General features: G+C 35.0%; 2 protein-coding genes across 4 annotated transcripts; both read right to left on the reverse strand.

Moving 5' to 3' along the window:
* Positions 1–3,470: 3,470 nt before the first annotated feature.
* LOC115988182 (axial regulator YABBY 1) lies at positions 3,471–6,366 on the reverse strand. 3 transcript variants are annotated; one of them, XM_031111830.1, is made up of 7 exons: positions 6,016–6,366; positions 5,720–5,875; positions 5,440–5,563; positions 4,471–4,519; positions 4,201–4,276; positions 3,939–4,001; positions 3,471–3,775 (listed from the first exon to the last, which is right to left on the reverse strand). In XM_031111830.1, exons 1-7 carry the CDS (start codon positions 6,112–6,114, stop codon positions 3,773–3,775), a joined length of 570 nt encoding a protein of 189 aa, XP_030967690.1. In that variant the 5' UTR covers positions 6,115–6,366; the 3' UTR covers positions 3,471–3,772. The 3 variants fall into 3 exon arrangements, with proteins under 3 accessions (XP_030967690.1, XP_030967689.1, XP_030967688.1); XM_031111829.1 differs by having other exon boundaries at positions 3,471–3,780; XM_031111828.1 differs by having other exon boundaries at positions 3,493–3,780; positions 3,927–4,001; positions 6,016–6,365.
* A 4,630-nt stretch (positions 6,367–10,996) lies between these two features.
* Positions 10,997–11,710, reverse strand: LOC115985172. Its single transcript, XM_031108133.1, has one exon. The coding sequence runs from the start codon at positions 11,708–11,710 to the stop codon at positions 10,997–10,999; it is 714 nt and encodes a 237-aa protein (XP_030963993.1).
* Between the last annotated feature and the right edge of the window lie 6,048 nt (positions 11,711–17,758).

The raw sequence follows: 17,758 nt of genomic DNA on the forward strand, positions 1-17,758 counted from the left end.
TACATGAAATACTGTATGAAAAAAAAAATAATTAAGAAATTATTTTACTATTTTCCCCAACTTTTGGCAATGTTTTCAAGTAAGAAAATGAAGAGCATGAAGGAAAAAATGTAAGCAAATCAGGAAAATTTGTTTATCTTATTTCTTCATTCATTTACTTATTTAATATGAAAGAGCAAAATAACAAAAAAAAATTATTTATTTTCCCATACAATTTATATAATTAATATATTTCATTTTTGTTTATCTAAAATCTAATACACATACTTACATATTATATTACATTAAGATGTAATCATCCATATTATAGAAAAATCTTAAAAGATCAACAAAGAAATTATGGACTACAACAATTAATAAGATGAAAATGTTAATGTTTATAATAAATTGTAAAACATAGAACTAAAAACAGTGATCTTAAAATTTGTATTAAACACAATAAATAACAATATTTTTAATAAAAAATATTGAATTTTTGTCAAGTATAATACAAGAAACATGTATTATGTGTTTTATACTTTAAAATATAAAAAAAGCATATATTTTTTAAAGTTTTTTTTTTAAGTACATATATATGTGTAATATACAGCTAGTGTAATATGTGTATTTTATTAATTATGTATGATGTCTACTGTCTAGTGTCAAATTTAGATATTTATCCCTGATAATTCCCATAGTTTGAAATTGTTGCTCGATTTTTCCATTGCTTATAATCTTGAATTGATCTTTTTCAATATACATATTTATATTATATATAAGAGGATTCCCCTTTTTGAATTTGACTTTTTTGTGGTTAAAAAATACCCTCATTAATGGAGGGTAACTTCATTTAGATATAGGGTCATAAATGTCAAATAACAAATAACAAATTTCATTTTGAATTCAAAAGGAGAACTCCTAAAATTTAGGATTTTTTTCCCCTTCAAGTTCAAAAAAGAAAGAAATTACAATTACGGTTTATCTCTAAAATTTATCCTTTTTATGGCTTCCAAAAAAAAAAAATATCATTTTTATTTGTTTGAAAAAAAAAAAATTCTAAATGATAATAGATGCAAATTATTAATATTTACCCAAAATAATAGAAAAGTCTCTAAACAAGCACAACGTGTGTGCTTAGATGCTAGTAACTATAAGCATGAAAAGGTATATATTTATTAGATAATATGGAGTTGGATATTTGAGTTTTTATTTTTGAACAATTGATTTTTTTGTATATCTTATCTTGTACTTGTACTTATAGTTATAAATACCATAGCCCTCGCATCCTCCTTAAATTGAGAGATTACTCTAAATTAATTTCTTGTCATAACTTGGTATGGGAGCTATTTTTCTTTTCCATACTTCCACTTATTCTTTTTTCAACTTCCAAATGCTCATCATTTCTTATCGCTCAAACTCTCCAACATCAACTACCTTTGTTAGAAAACTCAACTAGTCCCTTACATCTTTATATCTTATCTTGTATTTATATAGATATAAATACAGTAGCTTTCTCATCCTTCTTAAGCTGAGAGATTACACCAATTATCTTATCTTGTTTTATTCTCGTTTGAGGCTCACATGAATGGATCTGTGACAAAAAATAAACTGATTTTGAAGTATTGAGAACTTAACCTAATGATATCATATATAAAGCCAACCATTGTAGGTTGTCGTATCAAGATTTCTTGAAGAGTAAATCTTCTTGAACCTAAACAGTTAGAAAATTCTATCCCTTGATTGTTCTCATTTTTAGTTCCTTCTATAATTTCTCTTACAAAGTTTTTTCAAAGCCATATAAGTTGTTACCCATAGTAGTAAGTTCATTGGTGATCCCTCTATAGATTTACTTGGGAGTACCAGAGTATTGGTGGTAGCAAACAAGTTTGTTTGTGTAGGAGGTTTTTGTAGAAAAATTCTAGAGTTCTAGGGCCAATATTGTAGTGACAGGTGAATAGGTTATTAATTTGATTGCATAGATAATTTATTTTTTTATAAAGGTTTTGTAAGTCTAGATTATTGTATCTTTTCTTTTTCTGTAGTGAATTAACAACGAAATTAGGCACCCTGACTAGTTTTTTCTTCGAGGAGTTCTTCAAAGGTTCCATTTCGTCACCAAATCCTTTTGGACCTTTTTACTGTTTTATTATTTCTTATTATTTTTAAATTTTGGTGATACTTTCTTTGGTTGTTCACTCTAGCAAATTGCCAACTATGGATTTAAGACATAATTAGTCAATTAGTTGTTTAGGTTATTGGGGGTCTAAACAAGATATATTTCACTTTTGAATAAATAAATCACCATTTAAATTTTTAATTATATAGTTAATATATCAATAATTTTTTTTTTTTGAGAAATAAAAACACACACAGGAGAGAGGGATGAGCTTCTACTACAAAATCCACTAAAAAACATGATGATGTTGTATGAAGATACATTGGTAATTGTAAGAAAAAATTACTGAGAAACTTGTGCATAATAATACTTAGTATTGAATAACAATTGAATCATGTAACCGTTCCACTTTTTTGTTTTTTTCTTTCTTTTCATTTTTTTATAAAATTTACTCCTATGATTTCCCCCTTTTTTTTTTTTCTTATTATTTTTTAAAAATTTATCGTGGGTTAGGTCATTGGTGGTTGGAGGCCAATTTCTTGGTATACAGTTCTGGAGATTGAGAAATGATCCTTAATAAAGTTAGGGTTCATTGTATTAATATTTGATTTTATCACATCTTCGATGTTTAAACAAAAATTGACAACCTTCTCAAAAAAAACAAAAAAAAAAAAAAAATTGTCAAGTTGTGTTTTCGTGTTTATTTGATTTATTGATGAAGCAAAAAAAAATTCAATGAACTCATTTCAAAATGGAAAGATAAAAAATTTAATAACTCCACGATAGAATTACCCTACAATTTTTAGAGGATCTTAGATTCTTAACCCCATTTGATTGTGTTAGAATTTACAGCCCACGGGGCTTGATTAATTTTGGTAGGGTTGGAGGCAATCTTCACCACCCCTTTAGCTTTTCCCTTAGCAAGTAAGTACTATAATCAAGTAAACTATCATGGATAGCAATATTAGTCTTAGATATGAATACAACCTTTTAATAAATTATAAAAACTTAAAAACTCAATTTGTGTATACAAAAGATATACTCGAGAGTTTCAATCTATGGTGTTCGTTCTTGATAATGATTCTTTCTCATCAGACTAAGACACCAATCGGTTTTTAATATAGACGGGAATTGAATCTCAGATCTTTTATTTAACCATCAAAAACTTTATTAGTTGAGCTAATTGAAACCCACACAATAGATATATTTGAAGATAAAGTTTTCATGGTTAAAGAATAATGCAAATTTAAATTCCAAATTCTGTTTTATATTTATTTATGGGAGAGTGGGGTGTTAGAGAGTTGGACCTGGATGATTATAAATGATTCCGTCTAAGTACAAAAAGATACTTTTTTATGAATAAAAAGAAAAAAAATTGGAATAAAAATGCCTCAAAATAGAACATTAACTAATGACCTTCATGTTTAAGGTTTTCAAAGTGAGGATAAGGGTTCACCAACATTTAATAGACTTCAAAATGTACTTCCACAAATATATAACATAAACCAAAGCAACCCAAACATTAAACAAAAAGTCCCATTAGAAGAACTAGAAAAGTTTTCAAGTAGCAATTAAAGAAGAGACAAGAACACAAAGGCACACTACCAGTACACTTCTTAGTAGGGAGAGACACCCACATTGGCTGGCGCTAAAAACCCGTCTTTCACGAGCACATCCTCACTTTCCTAGACAAATTTAACCACACTATACGTATCAAACATCAAAATTCTCTTGCAGATTATGTTACTTTTGTGTATATGTATGTATGATCTAGCTGCTAGCATGTAGAGATAACAGAAAAAGAACAGTTTGGATTAGGGTTTTGGAGTACCGGTTGACGCACGTTAGTTCTCTTCACGGGTTGATCAGGCAGAAGTCCGAAGTGGATGTGTGGGAAGTGGGCCCACTGAAAAAAAGAAAACAAATGTACACCATAAATACATTTTTTTTTATACAGTACAATTGTAAAATACCTTGTAAAATTTTGCATAATAATAATATAAAGGGTGTGCTGATTTATATTAATTTAGTAAGAAAAAAGAGAGCCTTGGTTAAAGAAAATAAAACCCAAGAAAGAAAGACCTAAGGATTTTCTTGGATCTCACATTTTTAGCTGCAGCACTAAAGGCCTCTCTGTGGCTTATATCAGGATTCCCGGCTTTAATTCGTTGGATCTCGTCCCTGCAGGTTGAATATGATAAATCAATGACAAAGTCACACCATATATACTATAGGTAGAAACATTCACATTTGACATTATATACAATACCAAAAAAGTAGAAAATAAAAAATTAGTGTATAATGTGGTACTGTATTGTATAGATATAAGTTTTTTTTTTTTTTTTTTTTGAGATGAAATTAAAAATTGTACTTACTTGATGAAGCGGTTGTAGGCAGATGGGACTCTCTGTCTCTTCTCCGGAGCTGGACATAAAAAACAAGGAAATTGTAGAGACAGACAAAAAGACACACATTAAAATCACTTCGCTGACCTTTTCTGCTATAAGTTTTGTGCATTCATTATCTTTCTGTCCGTCCGTCTCTCTCTCTATCATTTATCATCATCTCTAACCATCTGTTTTCTTCTCCTAGATTCTACACTATGTTTCCGGGGGAGATTTCTCTCTCTCTCTCTCTCTCTCTCTCATATGACAAATAATTAAAGACAAGCAGCACTTTGAACAATAGGGATATAAAAGAAGGTAAAAAGAAAGATAAAACAACTTGGAGGACGCACTTAAGTACAAATGAACCGTTTTTTTTTCGTTTTTTGTTTCTTGATTAACTAATCGTATAATTTGTTTTTGGGGATTTGCGGAGAATTAAAGGTACGGTGTTCACATAGTAAACATGAAGGTTCAATGCAAACTAATAAGCTAGGCATGCAGGTCTAAATGGACTTCCTGGCACTGCTGAACAAAGCTGGAAAAGCTTGAAGAAGATGGCTAAGTAGCCATGTAATAACACAAAGATTCTTGCTACTAAGAAAATACTTGGACACTGTTGGGTACTAAGCCTACAAGGGCTTGCATTTGCAGACTTAGCTTTTTTGAACTTTTTTCTTGGGTGCCTAAAAGACCAGTGTCTTACAAACTAGGCTAGGGTGAAAAGGTCAAGGGAAATTTCACCTCTCTAGGAAAAAAAAAAATACTAAAAATTATAGCCTAAGAAAGTCGTAGACTAAAGTAAAAGCTATTGGAGTGGCTTCTTATACTTGTAAAGACCGAGACATTTAAGAAATAAAAAAACATGTGAAAAATCTAAAGGACCATGTGTTTTTTGATAATAAAAGAAACAAAAAAAAAAAAATAATAAAAAAAGTGTATGAAGGAAATTAATCTCACGTCTAGTAACAACAGGAGGCTTAGGGATTTCCTCAAGATCAGTTCCAACTCTAACTGGCATCATTGACTCATTTGGGTTTGGCTGATTGATCATCATGTTTGGTGGTGAGCTTCGGATATCCTCCTGATATAATATACCCAATAATAACCAAATGTTTCAATAAAGAAATTTAGTACGCAAAAGTATGTGCATTGATAGCTCAAATGAAAAGGGCAACAAAAGCAATGGATTTGTATTCTCGAAACCCTAATACTATGTTTTATTCATTTATATATGTACCAGAAGATTTTGAGGAGAACTGTAGAAAGCATGACCAAGATGAAGCTGGTTAGCTGAAGGAAAGAGAAGGCCACGCATGTTCACAGAGAGGAGGTTGGTGCAGTGACCACATCGAACTGTGACGGTCTTGAACAGACTAGTGCAAGGAACACTCACCTAAAACACAAAGAAAAACCAAACCCAGAACATATAAAAAGCCATTAAAGAAAAACAAGAAGAAGATTGTGGGGGCAAAAGGATATGATAGATCATAAAGTAATAAAGAGATTCAGAGAGAGAAAGAGATAAGGAGGTACCGCAAGGACAGTGTCACAGAAGTTGCAATGGACGTAACAGAGCTGTTCGGAGGGGGAGAGGTGGTCCGGTGAAAAGGCATGAGTGGATGAGGCGGACATTTTTGTCAAATCTCTCTCTCTCTCTCTCTGAGGTTTTTGGTTTGATTTGATTGATGGGATTGACTGATCAGTGGGATTTTGAGGATGGACAGATAAAAAACCTCCTTTGGATCTGATCTTTTTGATCGTTTGTTGGGTTACTATTAAGGAAGAAAGAAGAAGAGGAGAAAGAGAAAGAGAGATGCCAATACTAATATACTTGGAGGATATGGAAAAGACTTGGAGATGTATTTTCCCTTGTATAAACTAAATTTTGTTGTTTTTAATGGGTGTTGTATTGTACATCTATTCAATTTGTACAAGTTGTTGATGTATCATTAACAACAGGTCAGAGAGAGAGAGAGAGAGAGAGAGAGAGAGATGTGTTTGTAATAAACGGCTGAGGTTAATGGTAAAGAAAATGTATGGTTGGCATTCCCAATGGATGTGAGAGAGAGAGAGAGAGAGAGAGAGAGAGAGGCAGAGGTGGGGGAGAGAAAGAGAGAGAAAGGGACGTTTGCATGGGAGTGATTAGCTTTGGCTCATTCATATGTTGTTTTCACAGTTAATACGAGTGTCAATGGCTTTCTTGGTTTTCTACAATTCCATGCCATGATTTCCCCTCCACACTATCAAATCAAATCTTTGTTCATAAGACTTTGGGTAATTTTTTAAAATATTTTTCGTAGTCTGGTCTACAAGTTTAAAAATTTTAAAAAAAAAAATTAAAAGTTTAGCTAGAATTTGGAGTTATCATTTCAATTTTTAAAATTTTAAAAAGTTTAGCTTTAAGTTATAAATCTATTCAAGTATATTATTTAAAAGTAAAAAGTTAATGGATATCCGGTATTGATTTGAAAAATATTGTTAGAAATTTTTTAAGGGTAAAAATAAAGAGAAATGCTGTGTTCACAATATTTTCACAATAATTTATAAATATCAAGTTGTTATTAGTTCTAATTTGAATTTACAACTTAAATTACTTTTTGCCCACTCATACAACCTAGCACTTAAGATTTATTGTGAAAATATTGTGGACCTAGCATTTCTCCAAGATAAAAGCAATTAACTTTTTTTTTTTTTTTTTAATATTTCCCTATGAAAGTAGTATCAAATTTTTCTTAAAATAGTTCATTAATAAATGCTCTAAGGGCACTCGTTAGCATGAAATTATTTAAAAAAATATGTGACTATAACTACATATGAATAGTTTTTTTAATCATCACATCATGAGTTGGAGTAACATAATTCTAAATATGTTTGAAGTCAAGCTTTTATTTATTTATTTAAAAAAAAAAAAAAAACCTTAGATAATGAGTGATTATCCTTTGCAATGCTTAATGTACCATTTGTGTGTCAGCTCTTAAGCATCCAATCTCTGTTGCCCACCACACACTATTTTGGAATTCATTTGTCTTTTCATTAACATACAAATTTTGGTTTGCTTACCATATATGGTCATCATTTTTCTGAGATAGTCTGTGAAACTCTTTTCTATGCACAGGTTTCTGGATTTCATCTGTCTTAGGCAACAACAACAAGCCTTGATTTGTGATATGGAGCGTTGCACTAACAAAACTAATTTGAAATCTTTCATATATTATAAACTTACATTAAAATTTTCATTTGTAAGTGGTCCTATTTCCTTGTCAAATTAAAAATTATATATGTGAAGTGTGAACTAATCTATATCGGACAGGCAAACCAAAAAAAAAAAAAAAAAAAAGGAAAATTTTATGACTTGTGTATAATTCAAAAAAAAAAAAAAAAAAAAATCAATTAGCTAGGCATCAAAACTAGACTTGAAAAAAATTGAATCTAGTTCCAATAATCCGCTAATTGAACTCACATAAAAATAGTATGGGTAATAAGAATAGCAACCCATTTTGTTAGATAAGTTTCTAACCCATACCCGATTTTGATCCAACTCATATCTTTTTTTTTGAAACCGGACCAATAGAATTTCATTCATTCAAAGAAACAGAGTCCAAATACACAGCCTCAATAGCAGGAGGTGGAGTTTCCTCCATCCAAAACATGTCCCCATCAATAGACCTAGCATATCTAGCTAAGGAATGAGCAGCTAAGTTGGCTTCATGTTTAACACAAGTAAAAGACTTACATCTGGAACCAGCAGCCAAAACATGGATGTCTGTATAAACATTTCCCAGCCTAGAACGAAAAGCCCGTATAGAAGATAAGCACCTTATGACCGTGGAGTTGTCACCTTCAATCATCAGCTCCTCGAATCTGGTATCCACAGCAAACTCCAACGCTCTCTGGCAAGCAAGTACCTCTGCCTCCTCGCTGTCAACCACACTCGGTCCTTTGGCTGACATAGCAGCCATAACTTCCCCCAGGTTGTTACGGATCACAGCGCCAAATCCAGATGAGCTTGTATTAGAGAACACAGCCGCGTCAAAATTCAATTTGTATGATGATCCAGATGGAGGACGCCATTTTTGTGCAACAGTATGTGTGCCCGAAACAGATAGGCGAAGCTGGGCAGCCCGGAATTCATCTAAGAAATCTTTGGCTCTTTGATTTAGACATCCAGGTTCTTGAATAACTCCTCCATGTACGATCGCATTACGTTGGTTCCAAATAAACCAGAATTGAACCCAGAAAAATTCCAACTCCTCATCCGTTAAACGGTTCTGCATATGCTCAACTAGCTGCACCATATCATCCAAGCCAGGCACTCCTTTTTGCAGTCGGCGCGAACTACCAGCCCAGATATCTTGGGCTAACCCGCACTCCCACAAGACATGATACCCGGATTCCTTCGCCTGTAGGCACACTCCACATCTGTCATCAGCTAGAATTTTACAACGAGCTAAATTAGACCGGGTAGGCAGGATGTCCATGCAAGCTCTCCAGCCAAAAATTCTAATTTTATTCGGGATCTTAAGCTTCCACAGCTTTGCCCATATAGAACTACCCATCACCTCCCTTGAGCTTTCACCCAAATCAGCATCCTGCTTGGCTAATAATCTTGCAATGTGGTATCCTGATTTGACCGAGTAGTCCCCATCTTTGGTATGCAACCAAAAAACCATATCAGGCACATATCTATGACTTAAAGGAATACGAAGAATAGCCTCTGCATCAGAGCTATGAAAATTAGCCTCCACCATCACACGATCCCAAGTGTTCGTCCTCCAATCTATAAGGTCAGAAACTCTCCACTCCTATTCCTCCTCTACCGGTGGATGAAGCACCCGATTTGTGTCATGATTCGGAATCCATTTGTCCGCCATAACCTTAATTGTAGCCCCATCTCCCACTCTCCAACAACAACCTTTTTTAAGAATTGGTTGGGCTGCCATTAAACTCTTCCACACATAGGAGCTATTAGGCACATCCATAGCCTCTAAGAAGGTGCATCGAGGGAAATACCATGCCTTAAAACACTTGTAAAGCAAGGAGTCTTTATCTTGAATCAATCGCCACCCTTGCTTGGCAAGCATAGCCAAGTTAAAATCCTTCAAATCACGGAAGCCCATTCCACCTTCCTTTTTTGATCTAGTTAGCACCCCCTAATTTTTCCAGTGAATTTTCCTATCCTCCCCGGTTTGACCCCACCAAAACCTTGCACATAGAGCATTAAGCTCATTGCAAAGTTTAGCTGACAAAAGGAACACTCCCATAGTGTATGTGGGGATGGACTGAGCTACAGCTTTAATCAGAACTTCTTTGCCTGCTCTCGAAAACATCTTCCCTTTCCAACCTTGCATCTTCTTCCAAACTCTGTCCTTCAAAAAAGAAAAGGCTTGATGCTTTGATCTACCAATAAGAGTAGGCAGCCCCAAATATGATTCGAACCTGTTCACCTCCTTGACCCCCAACATATTTTTTATGAAATCTCTCCGGTCACCATCTGTATTATTACTAAAATAAATAGATGATTTCTCAAAATTTATACATTGGCCAGAAGAATCTGCATAAAGCTGGAGAATATTTGTCACACACTGCACTTCCTCCTGAGACGCTTAGCAGAAGAGTAGAGAGTCATCTGCAAAAAGGATATGGGAAATCCGGGGTGCACTTCTACAAACTGCCACTCCAGTAAGTCGCCCCTCCTCTTCTGATCTGGCTAGCAAAACTGAAAACCCCTCTGCACACAAAAAAAATAAATAGGGCGACAATGGGTCACCTTGGCGAAGACCCCTAGATGGTGAAATTCTTCCATAGGCTTTGCCATTGATACACACTGAGAAAGAAGGTGTAGACACACAGCACATCACCCTGTCAATCCAAGCATAGGGGAAACCCAGCCTGGTCATTATGCCCTTCAAAAAATCCCATTCAACTCGATCATACGCCTTGCTTATATCCAACTTCATAGCTAAAGAACCTTTCTTGCCTGTTCTCCTACAATGCATGACAGGCAAGGTCTCATATGCAACAAGGACATTGTCAGTAATCAGTCTGCCTGGTACAAAAGCACTTTGAGAGGGAGCAATCAACTGAGGAAGAATCTGTTTCAATCTGTTAGCCATAACTTTAGATATAATTTTATAAATAACGTTACAAAAGCTAATAGGCCTAAAATCAGACATTCTTTCAGGAGATTTCACTTTAGGGATAAGGATGATATGAGTAAAATTAATATCAGGAAGCATAGAACCAGAATTCAGGAAATCTAAAACAGCTGCAGTCACATGATCACCCACTATATGCCAATATTTCTGGTAAAAAAGAGCATTCATACCATCTGGTCCAGGCGACTTTGTTGGTCCCATCTGGAACAATGCTGCTTTCACTTCCTCTGCACTATATTCCCTGGACAAGTCTTCTTGCATATTAGAGGTCACCTTTTGTTGCACTGCATTGAGATATTCCTCCATTCTTTGGCATGTACCTAATCGAAAAATATTCTCAAAATACTCAATTGCCACACCTACAACCCTCTCTGGTTCCTCCACCCAGTCATTATTCTGATCTCTAACCCATGGATGAAATTTTTCCACCGCCTTTGAGAGGCTTTGGAGTGAAAATACTTAGTATTTCTGTCTCCATGCTTCAACCAAGAGACCCTTGACCTTTGTGCCCAGTAAATTTCCTGTTTAAGTAGCAGGTCATCAAGACTTTTACTTGTAGCCAGGAACTCATCTCTATTCTCCACTGTTGGGTCAGCCATGCTCAACTCCTCAACCCTTTTTTGGATTCTCTTAATTTCCACCTCATCTGGGTGGGTTTTAGAATCACCCCAAGCCTGCAAATCCGAACCACACTTGCTGATTTTCTCCTTAACTCCCAGCAACCCCGGTTCCATGTTTCCTGCTAGCCTCCATGCCTCCCTAATGACCATCTCACAATCATCCTGCGTCAACCAAGCCTCTTCAAACCGAAATGCTCTTGTGTTCCTACCCCAGTATCTCAGTATAGACCGAGCATGTAGCAAAACTGGTCTATGATTAGAAGCATGAGAGAATAGATGAGTGACCAAGCTTTCTTGGAATTTTTCCTTCCACCCTGTATTAGCCACCACTCTATCCAACCTCTCCTTAGTGTTTTCCAACCCCGGTCTTTTGTTATTCCAAGTGAAAGGATAGCCCACAAAACCCAAATCTGCCAATCTGCAATCATCCAATGTACTACGAAAATCATCCATTTGTTTAAACGGAGGGGGAAATCTACTTTGTTTTTCAGAGGAGTTGAGAATAGCATTAAAATCCCTTATACAACACCACAGACCATCAACAAATGACTGTAAATGCTTGAGAAGATCCCATGATTTATGTTTCTAACTTGCTTCAGGCCAACCATAGAAGCAGGTAAGCATCCATGCAAAACCATCCTCCTCAACAACTCTAGCTAGGATATGGTGCTCAATGAAATTAATAACTTCCAGTCTAACCTCGTCTTTCCAAATAAGAGCCATGCCTCCTCCCCCAGTGGGCTTCTTCACAATAAACTTATTCTAAAAAGGTAATTCTCTACAATGATACTCGAAACCATCTCTGTCTAGGCGTGTCTCCATTAAGAAACACACTTTGGGAACATGATACCTCACTATTTTGTGAAGGCTACAAACTGTCCAAGAGTTCCCAAGCCCTTGGCAGTTCTAACTTAATAGTTTCATTGGGCTCGGCAAGGATGCTCCTGCACCCCCGCCGTTTCATTGTTTTCTTCCTCTTCCTGCAGTCTTCCACGCTTCCCACACTTTTCAATATTTGCTGTATCTGCTACAAGGTCAACTTCCTGCACTCCTCTCTTGCCCAACAACGGTTTGCCAGTTACTTGTTTAATCATGCTCGGCCCACACTCCATCCGAACTATTCTAGTCCAAGTGGGCTTTGGTTTTGAAACTTGAAGCCCATTCTGCATGTTGGAATCCACGTGAGAATCATCAGACCTATTAGTCACCCCGTCCACTTGATTTGGTGCCAACTCATTCGACAAACTCCCTTTGCTAGGAATTAACTTCTCTGCCTCAGTAACCGAAACTGATGGCCCACACCCTTTCATAATAATTCCTTCCGTTACGGCATCTACCTCTACAAAATCCGGAGAATTTCCAGAATTTACTTCCTTTCCAAACCCGTAACCGTTAGCCACAATAGGGTTCACCTGGTTTTTTGCTTCCGCCGCCGCTGCCCGCTCCAAGTTAACCTCTCCAGCCCCGCCTTCATTCCTGTCACCGCTATGCTTGTTGGATCCCATTCTCACCGGCGAACAAGCCCAACTCCCTGCTGATTTCATCCATTCACCATATTGGCATAACACTTCACTCCCTTTTTTGCTTTGTGCGTAGTACTCAGCACAGTGTTTCAGGTCGTGGCCCAGGAGTCCACAAAAATGGCAAAACAGGGGAAGACGCTCATATTTGTAACTGACCTAAGAGCGTTGTCCGTCCGAACCTCCTATGAAACCACCCCGTCTCAATGGCTTTGATAAAGGGATAGCAACCTTAACACGCATAAACTGGTTCTGCCCTTCCCTCACCTTTCGTTTTTCCACCCCGACTACCTCCCCCAATCTACTCCCAATCTCGGCAGCAACCTTGGATGAGGACATGTCAAAGGGCGCCCCCCAGATCTATATCCAAAGGGCCACCGACTCAAACTTCACGTTCGTCGCAGTCATGCTGGGCTACCATCTTCGCAGCATGAGCACTTGATTGTCAAAAGACCAAGGACCCTCGTTCAGCACTCTGTCCAAGTCAAATTCACGGCTAAACTTGAATTGGAAGAGGTTAGAACCTACTTCAATGATTTGCACCCCTTCTTCCAGACTCCATGCCCGCCTTAACGTGTTTTGAGCAGCCCGTTTATTGAACGGTTTGCATGTGAGGAATTTACCAACCAGACTGAGGGCATAACTCTCCATTTCCTCCTTTCGACCCTCATCAGATATGGTTATCACTTCTTCTTCTTCCGTTGTCAGCCTCATATTCTCTAATCCATTTATCACCTCATCAGCCATGATACGACAGAACCTATCCCACAGAAAAGAAAAAAGAAAAGGCAAACCCTTAGCGGACTAAGGGATGGAGAAATCTCGCACTTAGTCGAGAGAGAGAGCTCTTACACGAGGAGAGCTATTAAATTACTTTGTTAAGAATTAAAAATATTGATCCAACTCATATCTGAATATACTCTAAACCTACATGGAAAAAAAAAATGGTATGGGTAAATGGAATATCAACCTTTTCTTTAGTCCAATAAATTTTTGACCTGTACTTGATTTTGACTTGATCCAAACCCGATAACCCACTCAAACCAACACAATATATATAAAATAAAATAAAAATTGGTGTGGGTAGTAATAGGAATAACAATCTGTATTAGTCCGATAATTTCTTACCCTTGCTTGATTTTAATTTGACGCAAGCAAAAAGTCACACACAAATGAACACATATATTCAAGATAATATCCTTAAATCCATAAGGAGAATTCCTTGAACCCACCAAAAAAGAAAAGAAAAAAATTACTTTGAATAGTTTTTAGGTCAAATTATGAATTGAAAATTTGTTTACAAATTTATAAGCCAATTTAAAATTAAAGGGGCTCTGTAAAACTTGATTAGCAAGTAAAATATCTTCAAAAAGGTCATAATAGATATCCTACCGTAAAAGGACCATTGATTTCCTATAAAAGCATTTAAATCACCTAAAATTAAGGGGAAAAAAAACCTTAAACTTATAATTTCAAAAATTACATAAAAATATCAATATTAATAAATTACAAAAATTAAAATGCATATTCTATCCTACATTTGACCTCAAGCGAATATTGGAGATATGAAATTTTCCATGCCAAGTGAACAAATATTTTTAAAACTTCAACCTCTTTGTCCTCTTTTGAGTAAAAAAATCAATTGAGATCTTTTTTCCTTGGTGTTCATGCAATTCACAAGATTTTTTTAGTTGATTCCCTCACTCAATCTAGTGGCTAAGTCACAGGTCCAATGGATTGCACAGCCGATGTCAGTAATCAGAAAGCCAAAGTCACCACTTCAGCAACTAGTGCTGGGGTTCGGTCACCGGAGTTGTTGTGTTGGCGACCGGTAGCTGGAGTTGCCATTCCAACAAACAATGTTGGTGGTTTTGTGGCTGGAGCCGTTGCCAGGGGTTCGATCACCGAATTCACCATTCTGATGACCAGTACTAGCGATCTAATCACTGGAGACATCATTCCAGCGATTGGTGCCAGAGATTTGACAACCGAAGACACCATTTTGACTACCGGTGCCAAAGGTACAATAACTAGAGACACTATTCTAGCGATCAATGTTGGAGGTTTGATAACCAAAGCCACCAGTGCTGGCGGTTTGGTCACCAGACATACTATTCTGGCTATCGGTTCTGACAGTTCGGTCATCGGGACCTTTGGCACTAGCGACTCCAGTGGCTAAGCTAATTGTTTTGGTGATTTGCTTGAAAAATTTTACTTATCATACCAAACACTAGAAATTTTTTTACTGAAAATGGTTTACTTGTAAAATTGTTTACCTTTAAAACATTTTACTATGTTAATCATAGATCACCCAATAATTATAATATTCCTCCAAATCAAGGATCCATTCAATAAAATACAAATTACACATTCTTTTGTCAAAGAATGAAATTTTGTTATATTTAGGAATATGTCCATTAATAGATTGACCAATATTGCTATGGGAGGATATACTAACAAGAGAGGGTAACAATTTCTTGTTGTAATTCGTGTAGTATTTGTCTGGTATCTTGTTGAAGTTGAAGAAATCCATTCCTAATAAACAGAACACATTTGCTTCAAGATAATAACTCTTGAATCAACAAGGGTTTCCATGAATCAATAAGATGAACTCTTGGAATCCACCAAAAAAGAAAAGAGAAAAATCTCTCTGAATAGTTTATAGCTTGGAGGCCAATATAAAGGCTCCTCTAAACTTGATTGACAAGTAAGAATATTCTAAACGATATAATAATTGATACCCTAGCATAAAAGAACCCTTAGTTGACTATAAAAGCATTAAAAAGATTAAAATCAAGAAAATAACAACCCTAAACTAAAATTTGAAAATTACATGAAAATATCATAAATCAATAAATAAATAAATAATGAAACTGCCTAATTTGTCCTACATCATACTCCTATAATGTGATTTGGCGGAGTCAAACCTGTACTAGACTTAACCCTTTCATCCAGCCCTTATAATTTAATTCATATCCTTGACTAATTTTCAATTTATATTTGTATAAAATAGTTATTGTTAGGGTAATATTTTCTATGTAATTGGCTAATCCTTTGACAAAATACACTTTACTTGTAATTGGGAAGATCTAAGTTAGGTTTAATGTATCAAGAAGTATGTTGTTCAAACATATCAAGTGGTATCATTAAAGACATGAAGTTTGATCCAAGAAACAAGTGAAAAAAAGCTGTTTCAATAAAGCTCGACACTAGTTGCTCTCGAAGGTTAATGAAGAAGCTCGACACAAGCTCAATCTATCGAGAATTACGATTTCAGATTTTTCAGATTTGAATTTCAGCCCATGATGACTTGAATGATTAGGGTTTCTCCCTCTACAACTCTAGTCATATATAAGATTTATTTTAAAAGTTATCAAGTACAGAAACAAAAACTTAGAATTCATATACTCTATGTGAAGCTACTGCGTTTGTATGCCTTAGGGTTTTGTAACCAAGTGATTCCCTATCTTCATCATTTATGAAGTGAAGAACTTTGCAGCCAATAGCAATCAATCAAGTTAATGAAGTTAGTCATGTACTAGAATCCGTGCAAAGGAGTTAGTTACAGATTGGAAATTTGTGTAAAGTAAAGAAATCTGCTACAAAATCAAGTTCAATTGAGTATTGAAGTAAATGTTCAATTGTATGTTGGTATTTTGGGATAGGCTAGGGTAGTGATAAGATTTCTCATACATGTAACCATTTGATTATTGATTAATGGATTCTTGGGAGTGGTGACTTTAAATTCACCCGATGGGTTTTTGCCTTACGAGAGGTTTCCCCCATTTGTCAACAAATCACTATATTCATTTATTTTCTGCTACATTTAGTTTATTTGGTGATTTGTTGGTGACTCCACGATTTGCATGTAATTTGACCTAATTAATCAATTTGAGTAATTGAATTAATTACCGAGGTCAATCTATTTTAACACAACAATTATAATAGAGTTTCTATAATATAGATGAAAGTACTATGATATTACTCATTAACTTGACATTCAATTTGCAATTATAAATATTTTTAATGTTGAATCCACTATTAATATTGAGTATTTTTTTTATAAGTTCATTATAGATTTTCTTTTTAATTATTACCTATATTTTTACTTGTTATATTTTATTCATAAAGTTCTATATATTTTCAGTGTAAGTTTAGATTAGTTTTGTTTTTTCTCTTTTAGCATGTTAGTGTATTTACTTTCTTTACAACTTTTAAAGCCTCATATTGTTTAAGTATAACTATACTTTTGTCAACTTTCAAGTTTCAACAAAATGCTAATCCATATGCCTAATTATTTTTTAGGATGATTTGATTTTGTTTTATATTTCAAATATAACATATTTATATGAGTCTTATTTTATTTTTTGGTTGAATTATTGGACTAAGTAAACTATGTGAATTAATTATTGTATTATAAACTTAAGGATTTATGTATTATTTAACTTTTATCTTTGTTATTTTATTTGTGTTGGGTTCTAAGACTTTAGGTTTAACTGTATTAGAATTTCATTTTGTAATGTTGGCAAACCATAATCAAAACATTTAGTCTTGTTTTAAACTTGCTCAAAGTATGTTTGTGTGTAAAGTTAGAATTGAGTGTACTACAGGATTTATTGTGTAAATCTGCCCGGTTTGATCGATCGAGAATTAGACTCGATCGATCGAAACTCACAGATTGTTTTTCTACAGAATTTTCCAACTCAGCCCAAGCCCGTTTGACGTGTAGGGTTTTATGTTTTTCGTTAAGTATAAAAGGAAAAACCCTAGCCAAGTTTTAATATGGTTGTTTATGTTGTGTGTATGAATCTCTTGTAAGAGGTGTTACCTTCATACATACTTAGGGTTTCCAATCTCAAGATTGATGTCGAAAACTCGGTGATCGTTTCAGTTGCTGCATAAAGAGCTTAAAGAAAACACAAGTGGGAGTACTTATGGTTGCTGTGAATCCAAGAAAGAAGTAGTCCGTGGACTCGGAGCT

The sequence above is a fragment of the Quercus lobata genome, chromosome 4 (genome assembly GCF_001633185.2).
Source record: "Quercus lobata isolate SW786 chromosome 4, ValleyOak3.0 Primary Assembly, whole genome shotgun sequence".
In the NCBI taxonomy this organism is placed as follows: domain Eukaryota; kingdom Viridiplantae; phylum Streptophyta; class Magnoliopsida; order Fagales; family Fagaceae; genus Quercus; species Quercus lobata.

What these genes read in the sequence shown, in the direction of transcription:
- LOC115988182 (XM_031111828.1), bottom strand. Translation starts at nt 6,114, where the DNA reads ATGTCCGCCTCATCCACTCATGCCTTTTCACCGGACCACCTCTCCCCC. An exon ending in GCCTACAACCGCTTCATCAA is followed by an intron (nt 4,277 to 4,470) that starts GTAAGTACAATT and finishes TTCAACCTGCAG; the next exon opens with GGACGAGATCCAACGAATTA. An exon ending in GAACTAACGTGCGTCAACCG is followed by an intron (nt 3,781 to 3,926) that starts GTACTCCAAAAC and finishes AAATTTGTCTAG; the next exon opens with GAAAGTGAGGATGTGCTCGT.
- LOC115985172 (XM_031108133.1), bottom strand. Translation starts at nt 11,710, where the DNA reads ATGGATGATTTTCGTAGTACATTGGATGATTGCAGATTGGCAGATTTG.